At 43.2% G+C, this 14,997-nt stretch overlaps 2 protein-coding genes across 2 annotated transcripts in view; both read left to right on the forward strand.

Moving 5' to 3' along the window:
* Window positions 1-2,592, forward strand: part of ERGIC1 (endoplasmic reticulum-golgi intermediate compartment 1) — a 76,020-nt gene extending 73,428 nt beyond the window's left edge. The window contains exon 10 of the mRNA XM_081900136.1: window positions 2,426-2,592. Within this exon, the coding sequence (XP_081756262.1) occupies window positions 2,426-2,533 (108 nt within the window). The 3' untranslated portion in view covers window positions 2,534-2,592. The remainder of the gene's footprint in view (window positions 1-2,425) is intronic.
* A 3,584-nt stretch (window positions 2,593-6,176) lies between these two features.
* On the forward strand, window positions 6,177-13,974 carry RPL26L1 (ribosomal protein L26 like 1). Its single transcript, XM_081900142.1, has 4 exons — window positions 6,177-6,301; window positions 7,506-7,678; window positions 8,890-9,030; window positions 13,801-13,974. Exons 2-4 carry the CDS (start codon window positions 7,511-7,513, stop codon window positions 13,927-13,929), a joined length of 438 nt encoding a protein of 145 aa, XP_081756268.1. The 5' UTR covers window positions 6,177-6,301; window positions 7,506-7,510; the 3' UTR covers window positions 13,930-13,974.
* The last annotated feature ends 1,023 nt before the right edge of the window (window positions 13,975-14,997 follow it).

A 14,997-nucleotide genomic window follows, 5' to 3' on the forward strand; every position in this document is an offset into this window, starting at 1 on the left:
ACCAACAGGGCACAGCTGTCTAGACCAAGGGGGTGCATCCACAAAACCTCATTCCTAGCCTCTTTGATGAGAGTTTTTATTTCTCTTAAAGGAGGAGGAGGAGGAGGATTCTGCCTTCCCCTCTCTCAATTGCTGAATGCGTCTACCTTTGATTTTTTTATAAGTGCATGCAGGGAAGGCAGAGACTAAGCAGATGCCAGGTATGTGTGAGTCATAAGTAATCAGTGGTGCAGAGCCGCACAGATGAATATGTTTTTCTCTGTGTGTGTTTTTCTTCTTGTATTTGCTGCTCTGAAGTCATATTTTCCTGCCCTCAATGCAAAAAGTACATTCCCTCCTCCCTACTTGCGGTATAAAACGTCTTGTGTCAGCTGATCCGCATGGATTGAAATTACCCAACTCATTCTGGTGTCATTCTCCCTGAAAAGTAACTTTGCATCACTGTAAGAGGAGAACAGGGCGGGGGCAAGGGAAATAGCAGAAACAGAGGAGTGATGGTGGAAGCTATACCCATTTCTTTTTTAAAATAGAAATTCAGTTGTACAGGGGTTTCCTCTGCCTTTTTTGTGGTTTTCAGTTCTGAGAATGTCAGCTGTGCTGCGGAAAATAAATTTACCAAGACTTTCTGTATCTGAAACATCTTCCCATTTTGCTGGGCTCATTGGACACATATGCCTAAGTTAAAAATACACATAGAAAGGAGCAATCCCTCCCTCGCTGCTGCTTGCTATTAAAGTCCTGTTTACTCATGCTTCCTAATTCCATTTCAAACTTGGCCACTGTTCTCTTTGGCTGCTGTCCCCTGTGTCACATGCTAATAGATCTATGTGGTGACAAGGGGACTTGGCTTCCCCTCTGTGAAAGGTTTACAGCTCATTTTATTGATCTGCTTTACAGCCCAGTCCTATACTATCTCCTCCTATTAAGTTCATTGGGACTTACTTTCAGGTAATGTGCACAGGATTGCAGTCTCAAAGGAGTAATTCCTTCCTGAATGTCTTGTTTCCCATCTGTCCAAAGTCTATTCTTCTTGAGTTTTACTGTCCCTAGAACATGATCCTTGACTTCCTGTTTCTTTATTTTGAGAATTTCTTGAACTTTTTTCTCACCTGGATGAACCCTGCTTATATTTTGCTACTTATCCATTTTAAATCTCACTTGTCCGGGGCGGGGAACTGTGGGTATCTCCCATTGGCCATAGCCAACATGGCCAAGGGATGGTAAGAGTTGCTGAGGTCCACAGGGAGACTCACCTTCGCCCTCTGTTAAATATAGTGGCTGAAGTGTTGGATTTGCCTTGAAACATAATCATTTCCCCATTTGGGAAATCTGAAAAAATTCCCAACATCAATCTGCTATGAAGGTGCTTGAGATAAGGACTGTATGGTGCTGTGCACACTAGAAACAGATAACTGATAAGGAAGTTAAGAAGATATGGGGGTTCAGTGTGCAGAAGAAGCCACAGAGTGGTGATTAAGCTCACAAGCTGGAGGAGGAGAGGGCAGAGGGTGAAGAAAGAGCTGTGAGTGGGGGTGGGGTGCACTTTCCCCATCCCCTGGGAAACTCAACAAACTTGCTGTACCTGAAACTGTGTGTGGAGAGTGCAGCTGAATGGGACACAGCTGTGGCTGGCCTGAGGAAGTACCATCCACCTTGGGCCTGCTCATAGAAAGCAAGTCTTGAAAGGGAGAGACTAGGGTGATGTCCGCTGTTTCCATGAACTCTTCTCATTGTAAGACGTTTGTGAGAGTTTGTTGGACCCTGGGCGAGAACCAGGAAAGAAATTCATCATAGGATCAGCACACCCGTCGAAACCACATCCAATATACTAATAGTGAATTCATTCTCCAAATGCTGTTCCTAGGGCAGTTTCTAGGAGCCAAAAGTGCCCCCCACCAGAGGTACTACCCCTCCCCAACACCCCATGGTGGACTAGGTGGGCCATTTTGTCTGATCCAGCAGGTTCACCTTACGTTCTTATGACAAAAGTTAAAGGGTAGAAAACGGAGGATTGAGCCAAGAATAGTGAGGATTTGTTTAGGGGTGTGATAACTAATAACAAGGTCACCTTTTTTTTGGTCATGGTATTTATGAATAGGCTGTGGATCTGAATGTGGGAAACGGGGTTCTACTTATTGCCCAGCTCTCTGAATGATCCTACACTTAGCTTCCTAGCTCAGTCAGTAGAGCATGAGACTGTTAATCTCAGGGTTGTGGGTTTGAGACCCACGTTGGGCAAAAGGCTCCTGCATTGCAGGCAGTTGGACTAGATGACCCTCGTGGTGCCTTCCAACTCTACAGTTCTACGATTCTATAGGCTGCCTGAAAATAGCTAAATGGAAACCAAGGAGGACCTCTGTACGCTTGAGGACCAACTTGATCTTCCTTACACCAACCCGTTTTTTTGTTTCTTTCAACATGTCAGATTTGTGCCATCGTTGGAGGAACCTTCACAGTGGCTGGGATTCTTGATTCCTGTATTTTCACTGCCTCTGAAGCCTGGAAGAAGATCCAGCTAGGGAAGATGCAGTAACAAAGCGACTCTCCTCCAGGTCCTGTGAGAAGAAGCAAAGAATAAAAACGTCACTGCTATCCATTTTCCTCCTTTGTATCGTTTTCCATTGGTACATGCCACTTTAATTAGTTAATTGAAGACTTTGTCAAAGAGCAAACAAATCTAGTAGAGCAATCCTAACAAGGGGCCGGGGAGGTATGGAGCAGAGGACCCACCCGGTGTTACATCCAAAGGTCTACCAGCCCTGAAACACACCTTTGGGGCTTTCTATGCCCTACTGCAATCGAAAGTACTCTCAGTGGGAGATGACCATCTGCCTGGCATAGCTTGGAACTCAGCTATGGCAGAGCCCCCACCCCCCAGCAACACTCCTCTCTGCTGGCAAAAGCCACTGGTGAGGAATCTATGCAGCATTCTAGCCCTCTCCCGCTACTCTGCCAGCCATCAAAATGTAAGGTTCAGATTGCAATCTGTGTGTCTTGAAAGATGGCAGCATTGACAGGTGGGTGGGGCTTCCTACACTACATCCTCTGAAAATGATTTTTGTTGTAAAACCAAATCCTATGGATCTGACTAGTATAATTATTTTTAAATTCTCACAGGTGCTGGTCAAGGCGAAAACTAATTATGCAAAGTAGATTTTTCTTTTCAATCAAAATGGACAATCATGTTGTCTTTGACAAAAATTGTGCATGAAAAGCCCCAGCCTGGATACTGAGATCATTCTGAACAACAGTAAAATAGAATGATCTATTTCTATTAATCTTCTGGGATGTTAAAATGGTTTCTCTTCTTTTCAGAAACTGAACAGTGTTAGCATTTATAGATGGCATAAGGCAGCAGGGCAAAAGCAGAACGAATGAATTGAGAACTGCAATATGCAGCAGAAGATGATTATCGGTATCTATTGCTGCATTTTTTTGTTACTTCCTTCTGCCTTTTGAAGCATTTACTACCCCACCAGGTTAGAATGTCTGGATTGAAAGAGGAGAGAATGAGACACTCCAGTAACCTGGATGGATGAGCATAATTTTGAAAGACACAAATGCCAAGAGCATAGGACTTGGCCCTCAGTATGTGGAATCCAAATCCTTGTACATATTTTTCAATTGTTTGCTTATCTTTAAAATTATTTTAGATTGCCAACATTTGCCAAGGAGGATAGGAACAGCCCTGTAAAAAATGAGACAAGGTTGCAGCACAGATGTTTTCTACAGGTGCATTTCAAACTTAAGTATAAAACAATTGTTTGTGTGTGCCTGCAATGATTGGGGGAAAGGCAGAAATACTGCTAGCAGTAGTTTTTAATATGCTGTTGACATTGAGAACTACAGCAAGATCTATAATTTCAATAGACCTCAAATAGTCCTTTGATATATGAATCAAGTGATAATTAGTTGCATGCTTTGTACATTTTATATCACCTAGATATGAATGCACATTGGTTGTGTGTTCTCTAGGTTTTGCTGCACTTCTTAAAATAAACACTAAGAATTTCCATGTTATAATTTGGGGGAGGGTATTTTGTTGCTGGAATAATGTGTGATCTTTTAAGGGTGATCTTTGAAAAACGTGGAAGTGTCAAATCAATACATTGTGACTAAATGGCACAATTCTGCACATATTTACTTGGAAGTAAATCTAATTGAATTTTATGGAGTTTACTTCTAGGTAAAAGGATACAGAATTACAGCAGGGATGGTGAATCTTTGACCCTCCAGGTGTTATTTGGCTACAACTCACATCATCCCTAACCACTAGCCATCTCTTTGGTGGTGGGGAGGGAGCCTGACCCAGGCCATGCCATTTGGTGGGGGATGCATCTGGGATTGGCAGCCATGGCTAGCAGCACTGCCACCTGGCCAGCCCTCCTGTCAACCTGCCAAGGCTCTTCACATCCTCCCTTCCTAGAGGGGAGGCAAGGAGCTGGGAGAGCCTTACCGCTGTTGCTGCTGTTGCTTTCAGTGTGGTGGCACCACAACCACAACAAAAAGTAAGCCAGGAGAGGGGCTGCCATGGCCACCATCACCAGGAAGAGGAAAAGGGGCAAGGTGAGGGCAACGAGGGGCCCCACATTGTGATTTGTCACAGGTCCCACACACCTCTATAGTGGGTGGAGCTGACAAAAGTCCATCTGGAAGGCCACAGGTTATATCCCCCCACCCCTGGGACTACAGCCTTCATCTGCCTAGTATGTCTGTGTGAAAATTTCACTCTGCTATGGTGTTGGAAAGATAGCAACTTTTCTCTGATTGAAATTCTCACTGATTCCCCCCCCCCCAACAGCCCTTTCTTCACTGATTTTGAATCCTTCATGCTTTTACAATGTTGATAAAACATCTTTAGAATTCCCCCTATCTTTCTTACGAAATGATTTGTTATATTGGTGTAAAACTGGATCTTGTAACTTCCTGTATCTTGTTTAATATTTGGATGGATTTTATACATTTTTTTCCATTTGCAAAAATCTAATTGAAAATAATACATGAGTGTTCATTTCTGTCTCCCTGTGCCTTTCTTACATGAATATGAGGTTGGGTTTTTCTGAGGAGGAAAGAGTACTGTACCACTTTTCATCCAAATGCCACTTTTAAACCTCCCCCACCCCCAATTCCACCAACCCCTTGAAGTCTCTTCTGCTCTCACCAGAGGCCTAAAATTGCTACGCATGGAAAGAGCCTTCTCCCCCCACCCCCGTCATTTATTACAGATATGAGCCCCCTTCTTCCTGCCCCACTGTCCTTCCCTGTCCATGCCTGTTGATCCAGCCAATGTTTACAGTGCAATGATCAGGACATAAGAAGAGCCTGCTGGATCAGGCCAATGACACATCTAGTCCAGCATCCTGACCATGCCAGTGGGGAAACGACTGGGCCAGACATGAGCACAAGAGCACTTTCCCCTCCCGAGCTTTCCAGCAACTGGTATTTGGAGGATTGCTGCCTCCAACTGTGGAGGATGATGGACTAGTGTAAATACAGTTATGGAGAAACAGTATAAAACCACAGCAATCCTTTTTTAATTGTGGCTACGGATCTCAAGACCAGAAGAGCCCTGGACCTGTGTGAGGACCTGCTGGAACCAAATTCATCACAGGCTGTCCAGATGCAGAAAGAGGGCAAGGGCTCCTGCCTGCCCCTCCAATAGTTGTGCAGAAGAGGCAATACTACTAGTAGGTGTACTTTCTCATTGCAAGCTGTGGAGGCTGAAATCTCCCCTTCCCTGCAGACTTACTTAAATGGGAAGGAGCTTTTGTTCTCTTTTTGCATCTGGCCATCTCGTAGCTGCGAGGACAGCAACCACGGGCGAGGTGTGAGGCTCCTTTGAAAGTGTATAAAGATGGCAAGAGAACAAAATGTTTAGAAATCAAAGCGAGCGCAGAGCGTATACGAATACGCCACGCTGCTGGCGGGACATTTATCCGCTGGTCTCACTAGTTTTGTGTCCCCTGGCGGAAAGAGGGCCCAGCCCAGGAGCGGGACAGCCCTCGCATTCCCTACAGCAGCGGACTTGAGGCTCTCCCTCCGCGCGCCTCGCTTCTTCTCCGGACTGCAAAGCTCCGCTCGCTCGAGGCGAGGCAGTCAAACCAAGCAGCGCCCAGCATCAGCTCCTGCTGCAGTTTCCTCCGAAGGGCGCGCGGGGGCGCTGGCCGTTCCTCCTGCGCTTCCGTCCCGTCGACGTTTCTCGGAAGCGGGTGGCGTTCTCGCGAGAGCTGAGGTCTCACCAGCACCGGCGGAAGTAGAATCAACCTCTCTTTCCGGGCGGCCATAGCCGAGGCAGCAGCGGGTAAGAATGGAAGGAGGATCGTAATCTGTTATCATCGGCCCACTGACGGCCGAGACCCCGTTGCAGTTTACCGGGGAGCATGCGGGGTGGAGGGGGCGTCGCGGTGGTTCCTATATTTGAGGCGGGAGGAACCGGTTACTCCGTCGGATCTGCTCACCTCTTTCCGTGGCCGGTTTGGGGCCTGGGAATGCCTGACAGTGGTGCACTTCGCCCCATAATGCTCTCCGGTGGAAGTGCTGTCTGAGGAGGGGATGGGAGGGAGAAAGTGGATAGAAGGCCTGACGTTGGAGCGCATTCCCAGGTTATGAGGACGTAGACGTGGGACTCAGAGTGCTTTTCATCTGTTGCGCGGCTTCCTATATCCAGTAGTACGAGTTGGAGTGTCTGGATGCTTTCCCTTTCCGCATAACGCGGAGCCATATCTCCCAGCGTCAGGCTGATGGAAGTTGGAATCCAACGTCTGTAGGATCACAAATTACCTAACTGCTGATCCAACCTGATAAAGCTGTTCCGTGTGTGTCTTTGAGCCTGACTTTCCATACTACTGCTTATGTTCTCTCAGCGTTTTACTGGGGTATTGAGATGTTTAATTTTACTCCATCCCCGTCTCTTGGGAGTCTGCTGCTTGTCCCAATTATTTTAGTGTTGTAGCTGCCACCGTTAAAAATCCTATGCACACTTTTTTGGGCATAATGCACACTGAACATAGCAAGGATTATTTCTCCTGATAACACATTGCTGCTGGTTTTCAGTTCAGCTGAGCAACTTGAACTTTTATTGCATGAGCGTGAATATATTAGTAGAGCAGACATTGATTTATCGTGGCCAGAATATAGTCAATAATGACTAAGCCAGAATGCTGCTATACCAAATAAATTATTATATGGGCCTTAAGAAATATTGCGCTGAAAGCTTATAACTCCAGTGCTGTGAAAGAAACATTTTACAGGACATCAATAGAGTCCAAGTTATAACTGAGCTTTATATATGTCTTGTAAGCCTGACATTCCAGTGTCAGGCTCACAACCCTGCTCACAGCTCCAAATGTCTCAGACTTGCTTGTCTTAACTTTCTCAGGATATAGCCAAAGTGCAAAAGTATCTTTGAGACCTTGGCTGCTAACATGTTTTTTAGTTTGGGGGCGCTCCTTTCTAATTATTACATTTTTTTGCTAAATACTGTGCATATTTTTTTCCTCCTCTAGTCAAAATGAAGTTCAATCCGTTTGTGACCTCAGACCGCAGCAAGAACCGCAAACGGCACTTCAATGCGCCATCTCACATTCGCAGGAAGATCATGTCTTCTCCCCTTTCCAAGGAGTTGAGGCAGAAATACAATGTCCGTTCTATGCCCATCCGAAAGGATGACGAAGTCCAAGTATGTGTTTTGAGTTATTGATTTCTTCTGCGAAGAATAATGGTTTTGTTTTCAACTAATAAAGGCAATAGACGTCAGCGAGGTAAATGGTTAGTTTTGAAATCAATTTCTAAGCAACATTTTGTGGGCTTCCTTATGCATCAAATACCAAATTCTGAACTGCATGGAGATCAGGCCCCATTCACTCAAGCAGCAATTTTAGGTGGTCACCTTTAATGCAATGTGTGGGTGCTGTCCCGCATAAGAAGCTGTTTTATGCCAGTGTGTGGAAGCAAAAACAGCAAGTGTGTCTGGCCTTTCAGATCAAGTGTGGTTTGGCTGATTGCCATACTATCAAAGCCCTTTAATTTCAATCAATTAAAATTGTGTAAGAGTCATGTCATGCAAACAAATTTCTGCACTCTTCCTACCGCTTTTTCCTGGTTTGTAGTGATGTCCGAATAGGTCAAACAGTGCTTAGTGAAAACCAGAATTGGAAACTGGTATGCAAACAAACTTCAAACTAGAATTTGTTAGCATTTATTGATTGTGCCAGCCGTAGTTTGCCAGATTTGGATATCATAGTGGACTTGCTACTTGCAACCAGGAAGAGGGAAATTAGCCAACATCAGGAAGAGGAAGGTGGCTGTGTTCCCATGGTACAATCCCAATGTCTGGTTTTTACAATCTTGAACTGTGGTCTGAAGTGAACCCTCAGGAGAAGAAAATTAACATAGTAGCATTGTGCTATGGGAAAAGAGCAGAGCGTGAAAGGCATCTTAATCGTCCAAGCTGTCTCCTTGTCTTTGGGATGAAGGTCAGTTACGACAACTTTATCCTCATAGGAATGGGAGGAATCGCTGGAACACTGGGAGTAATGCACAAGCAAGTCAATGAAGGTTTTAAGATTGCCTTCCAGCAAATGGCTGGAAATGGTGCTTTTTTTGGTGTGCAGATTTATTTCTGTTCGAGTGAAAAAACAAATTCAGTTTTCAGATTAGCAATGTACTGTGGGTGCTTGCAATAAAAACTTTTTAACATATAAATATTTAATATTGTATCAGTCTTATTGTCCCTGCATCTAGTTTCCTGCCTGGCCTGTGTAAGAGAAAGTCTTTACTCTTTATTTAATCCAATGCTTAGTGCATGAGGTTCTCTGCTGTAGAAAGGTGATTATGATACCGTGTATAACAATGATACCTGAGAATGTTAAATATTTTTTGTATTTGTAGGTCGTCCGGGGTCATTACAAAGGGCAGCAGATCGGCAAGGTAGTCCAGGTATACAGAAAGAAGTATGTCATCTACATTGAACGTGTACAGCGTGAGAAAGCCAATGGCACAACTGTACATGTCGGCATTCACCCTAGCAAGGTAATCTTGGCTGAGATGGTATGCAAGTGAAATGCTCATGTTTCTTGAATTATTCTGTTAAATAGAGTGCAATCCTGGTAGCTGTAGATAACTGGCGTTACTTACCGTATTTTTCGCCCTATAGGACACACTTTTTCCCCTCCAAAAATGAAGGGGAAATGTGTGTGCGTCCTATGGGGCGAATGCAGGCTTTTGCTGAAGTCTGGAGAGCGAGAGGGGTCGGTGCGCACCGACCCCTCTCGCTCTCCAGGCTTCAGGAAGATATCCGCAAGCCCTGGGAGCCCGGCGGGAGTTCCCGCCATGCTTCCTAGGCTTGCGGATAGCAGCCTGCATCTCAAAGCCTGGGGTGCGCTCAGCAGCGCACCCCGGACTTCGGGCAGATATCTGCAAGCCTGGGGAGCCCGGCGGGAGTTCCTGCCGGGCTCCCCAGGCTTGCGGATAGCAGCTTGTTCTGGGGTCGGGGGAAGCTCGGGCTTCCCCAGCCCCGCACCTGGGGGGGATTTTCCCCCCCCCCTATCCCCCCCCCCAAAAAAACTAGATGCGCCCTATAGGGCGAAAAATACAGTAGTTCTGCAATCAGAACTCTTGTTTCCCCAACAGCATGCATGATCATCAAGAAAAAGAGGCATGTCAGCAGACCAAAACTTGGAACAATCCAAGGATCTTTTTCAAAAAACTAAAACTTTCATATGTGGTGGTTAAAGAATGTAATCCATAGAAAAGTAGCTGTCACTTTACAGCTCTTAATATATACAGTCATACCTTGGAAGTTGAACAGTTTAGTTCCTGAACGTTTTGCCTCCTGAATCTCGCAAATCCTGAAGTGACTGTTCCGGTTTGTGAACTATTTTTGGAAGCTTAACATCCATCGGGGTTTGTGCGGCTTCCAATTGGCCGCAGGAGGTTCCTGCACTCAATCAGAAGCTGTGCTTTGGTTTTCAAACATTTTGGAAGTCGAACGGACTTGCGGAACAGATTCTGTTCAACTTCCAAGGTACAACTGTACTTCATTTAGTGATTATAATGTTGACGTCTTTAGCGTTATGAAAAAATAGAAAATCATAATTGAGAGAATAAGGCATCTGACCTAGCCTAAGTTACAAACTTTACAAAGTTACTGGGATAGTAGAATTTTGATAACTAATTATAGAAAGTATAAATTTCAGTCAGATTAATGAAGCTTATTAGAGCATATCCAGAGGCATAATATAAAGCAGGCATATATCAAGGATTGTCTAGTATATGCTAAACCAGGAAAGACACAAGTAGTGTAGGATGAAAACCAGCTTCAGCAGATTGGTTTTGAACTTCTAGCAGTGCTGATTGGGGGTTGTGTGGAAGTTTTGGAACTTAAGACTTTCTGGCTCTTCAAGTTTGCTCTTGTTAATATGTTGAACATATGTTTAGAACAAATAAAAGCATGTTAACTGTTCCTCTTGAAACTCCTGGTAATTGCTGGGCTTTCTCAATATTTACGGATTGGGATTGTTGATTGCTCCAAAGAGTAGTGCCGATGAGAAGGAGGTGCATCTGGGGCAAAAGCAGAACTTCCATAGCAGTCACACAATCCAGTCTAGTCTGCTCTGTTTCTGCATGACAGAATACCTCCTGATTCTTGTGTGGGCAGGGACTGCATGAACTCACTCCAGATACGCTGTTCTTGGAATATTTTAACTGATTGATTCCATTTTCCCTAAGATTTGGGAAAGTGCAAATTGTGCCATCATTGTGCCAATGCTTGTTCTTCCATAGCAATGGCATTAAAGAAGTTCACTTTTTTTCATCTCATTCAGATTCCACGATGAGAGACTGGATGCTGTTGGGTCTGTTATAGCATTGAATTCAGACAAGATTTGAGAGAGTGATTGTTGGAAGGCCATATTGCCTGGAAGGGCACTGATGGCCTTGGCCATGGTGCTTTGATAAAATAAGTAGCTATCATCTATACATTTATATCAGTGGTGCAGGGATTTTACTGGTTTCTGTTGCCATAATTTGAAGTGCTGATTTTAACATCTAAAACACTTTGTTACATGGGCAGTGTGTACCTTGGAAATCTTTCTTCCTGTGCTTGATGGAGAGTTAGTGAAGAGCTGCTTTCGTTCCCCCAAATACATGGGAAAAATACAGACAATGAGGACATTGTCATGCTTATTGTCTGCATTCCACTTTTGGAATGTGAAATCAGTTTCGTTGTCAGAAATATGGTGGTGATCAAGGCTTGTGGGATGTATCATTATGCTTGTCAGGCATGAAATTAATTTTTTTCTAAGAAAAAGTTGGCATGTTTAACATGCCTTGGTGAAATACTTTGGGGGGGGGGAATTAATAAGGAAAAAAGTGAGACATATGTGCATTGTTCTCTTGGCAATAAGACACTTTACATCATGTTGAATGAAGTTTTAAGGCCTTGCAACAATTTACATACAAGTTGTTGTGGTATATTGAGCCAGTGGGCTAGGGACTGGGAAGCTCAGTTGAGTGACATTGGGCCTAACTTAGGTGGGTTACAAATGTTATCCTTTGCAGGCCTTACTCAAAGCAGCCACCATATATTGTATCTTGGCTGAAGCGTCTTCTTGCTCAGAAACAAGATTAACTCTATGTATGTTATGCCAGTAAGAGTAGGATTTATTTTGAGAAAATTTAAACTGAGACTAGTACATAGCAGAAAGCTGACATTAGTGCCCTGTTACTGTGTGCTGGTATTCTTTCATGCTGTAAAGTGAAGTAGGTAAGTCTTCCAGATGTTTTCTCGCATGAATATTGCTTTCTACCCAGTAATACAGAAGCTATTAAATGAGCTCTCCTAGTTCTGAAATTTGGCCTCTGTCATAAAACTCAGACCAGCCCTCCCATTTTTCAGTTTCCTTCCACTTCCTTCTTTCCACATTTGCAAATTTACCAGGTTGCAAGGTTGGACAGTGTGGGGGAGAGAAGGAAAAAACCCTTTGAGATTAAAGCCCCAAACTGTTTCCTCTGTGACTCATCTAGTAGAAGGAATAAAAATGAATAATTGTTAGAGTTCCTATAATTTTTCGGAAGTAGAGAGTTCAAACATACTCTGAAGCAAATCCTCTTGGCTGCCATTTTCCCTCCTCTCTCCCATCTCCCTCCACCATGCAGCTTGATGAGCCTGGCCCATGATACTGTCAGACTAGAAAGCTGGAGGTGGTAGAGGAACTACCACCAAGATGGAAAATTATTGGAAGAAGCTTGTATTTTTTCTGAGAATACCTCAAAATACTATTAAAATTGCCCATATCAAGTAAGGATAAGCAGTACTTGCATACCTCCAATTTGTAGACACTTGAGGATGAACTATCAGAACTTTTATACTGGGTCATTAGACCAGAAACAATGCTTGCTACTGTTTTTACTGCTTAGGTATCAGTACTGTTATTACTCTAATCAAATTAGATGGAAAAATATCATCTGCATCTGAGTGGTGGGATGAAGCTAATCCCGAGCACCAATTAGGGTATTTGTGCATAATAACCAAATGTTACCTGAGGCCATTATGTTACTGTTGCTTGGATAAATTCTGGCTTCTGCAGGTTGAGAATGGGATGCTTGTGATGGGTGTGCTCTCAGACAAGGTGGTTCATTTTTCAGGGATTGTTTGGGCCTCTGCTAAATTAACCCTTATTAATCCCTGACGGTTTTGCTGGTTATTGGTTGTACATTGTTACACTGGTTGTCTGGTCACATACTGTCTACTGACTGCCTTTTTGGTCAGATATTCCTGGGAGCCTAATGCTGATATCACCAGATAATTGGCTTGCTCCCTATTTAGTACAATTGCCTTTAAAAACCAACATTTCTTCTTAATGTTGTTGCTTTGCTTCAGTGCTCAGGAGATTTCATTTTTAAGCCATGTTCTTTGTTTTACAATAACCATAGTGCATAATTCTGCTCACCATACTTGCCGTAGAGGTAGTGATAAGCCCTAGCTTTGTTCTTAACATTGGAATTAGGGAATGGGTAGGGTGGGATATCACCCTGAGTTTTGTTGTGGTTCTTTAGATGTTTCAAGCATAATATGACAAACAAAAGGCCCAGTCCTTTGCTTGAGTTTAGAGCTGGAGTGACTGTTCCAAATTGTAACTTTGGAAGTGCTTATGGGTTCCCCCAGTCCACTTTCAAACTCCCAAGTGACATTAATTGAGTTTCAGATGCACATTGTGACTGTCATAACTTTGCATGAGTTGTCATAATACTGAAATTATTCAACCCTTTTCTCCTTTCCATCAAATTCAGGAGTGACAGTGAACATTCTGCCCAAGTGTCTGGTGTCAGTAATGGTCGGCTAAGGACTAATAAATTGAGGGTCAATCCAGACAATTGGTCGTATAGGGTGGTTCCATGAACAAGAGAAGTGGTGTTTGGCCTCTTAGGAATAGGTTGCATTTCCTTTAAGGATCACACTTGCCACTTGGGAGTGGAATTAATGTATGGTAGCTAGGTTGTTAATGCCATTCAGCAATTTTCATTTAACAGTCCCTGTTTTCTAGTTAGTTACAAATCAAAGCACTCAGAAGAGAGACTTTGCTGCGCTGGTGTCCTGTTTGTGAAATTCCCTCACTGAAGACACTGGCTGCTTATTTATTTTTGTTCTTGAGTTGTTCTACTGTAGACTTGATAGATTTGGGGGAAAAGTTTTATTTTTCATACTTGCTTTGTTTTTGTTCTCTGAGTTGTATTGACAAGTTTTTTGAGCAGAAAGATGGATATAAATATTTTAATAAAATGTTTCTTTTGACTCCCTAGGTGGTGATTACAAAACTAAAGCTGGACAAGGATCGTAAGAAAATATTGGAACGTAAAGCAAAGTCTCGCCAAGTTGGCAAAGAGAAAGGAAAGTACAAGGAGGAAACAATTGAGAAGATGCAAGAGTAAAATGGACTCTTTTGTGAAACCCATTAAAGTTTCAATAAAATCTAACCTGCAAGTGTTCTCATTTTGTATCTTAACATAAGACAGAGACAGCAACAGCATTAGGTAAGAACTGGCCTTCCTCTGCCAGCAGGAATTATGGAACAAGATATCTAGCAGATTTTCCTTGGCAGGGAATTCAAGTTTTACTCAGCATCTGTTTTGATCTTGCCTTTTCTGCCACTGCAGAAAATGTTGAACGGATAGTTATGCCTGAATCATATTTCTCATTAAGAACATCTGAAACAATCAAATAGCTGTGGTCACATGCAAGCTCTAAGTCCAATTAAATGCAAAAAGGGATTATTTAAAAAAGAATACAGCTTACCACTACAATAAAAAAGCAGGAACACTCATGCGGAGTCCAATGGTTCAGTCTAGGGAGAAGCTAATAAATTACAGGCTTTTTGGCCCAGCAGCAATTCTGAATTAAATGGTGCCTATTAGAGTTATTAAGCATATAGAAAAACTGGTCTTATTGAGGAAGGGATCTGCATGCTTGAGACAGATTATAATAGGTATTCAGTTATATAAATTAAAAGTATTGTTACCTTTAAAAATCATTTGTCAGTAGGCCTGGCCCTGGAGGGTGTAAAGAAGGCTTATAACAAAGGTTCTCAAGTAAAAACAATGGTTGCATGGAACCTCTTGGTTAAACAGCAGGAAACAATGGGGAGGAATAAATTGATAGTTTTCATAACAATGAGAAGCAGTGTGATCCCCCACTTTATAAATTACTCATATATGAGTGGAGTTAGTGTTGAGCTGTAAGTTTTGGGAGAATACCAAGTGATTCAGGATACCAAACAACTTTCCAGCCAGCCAGAGTGAATGGGCAGCAAAATGGCAAATGAAATTCAGTATAAGCAAGCATAAACTGACACATACTGGAACAACAGCAGCAAAACCACAACCCCTTCACTTACATGTTGAAGGCTCTACTAGCTGCAGTTAGCTAGAGAATTATCTTGGTTGTGGTGGATAGCTCAGTGAAAACCTTGTAGCAACACACATGATAGAAGGTTAAGGGGG

The sequence above is a fragment of the Podarcis melisellensis genome, assembly GCF_964234715.1.
Source record: "Podarcis melisellensis genome assembly, chromosome: 2".
Classification (NCBI taxonomy): Eukaryota; Metazoa; Chordata; class Lepidosauria; order Squamata; family Lacertidae; genus Podarcis; species Podarcis melisellensis.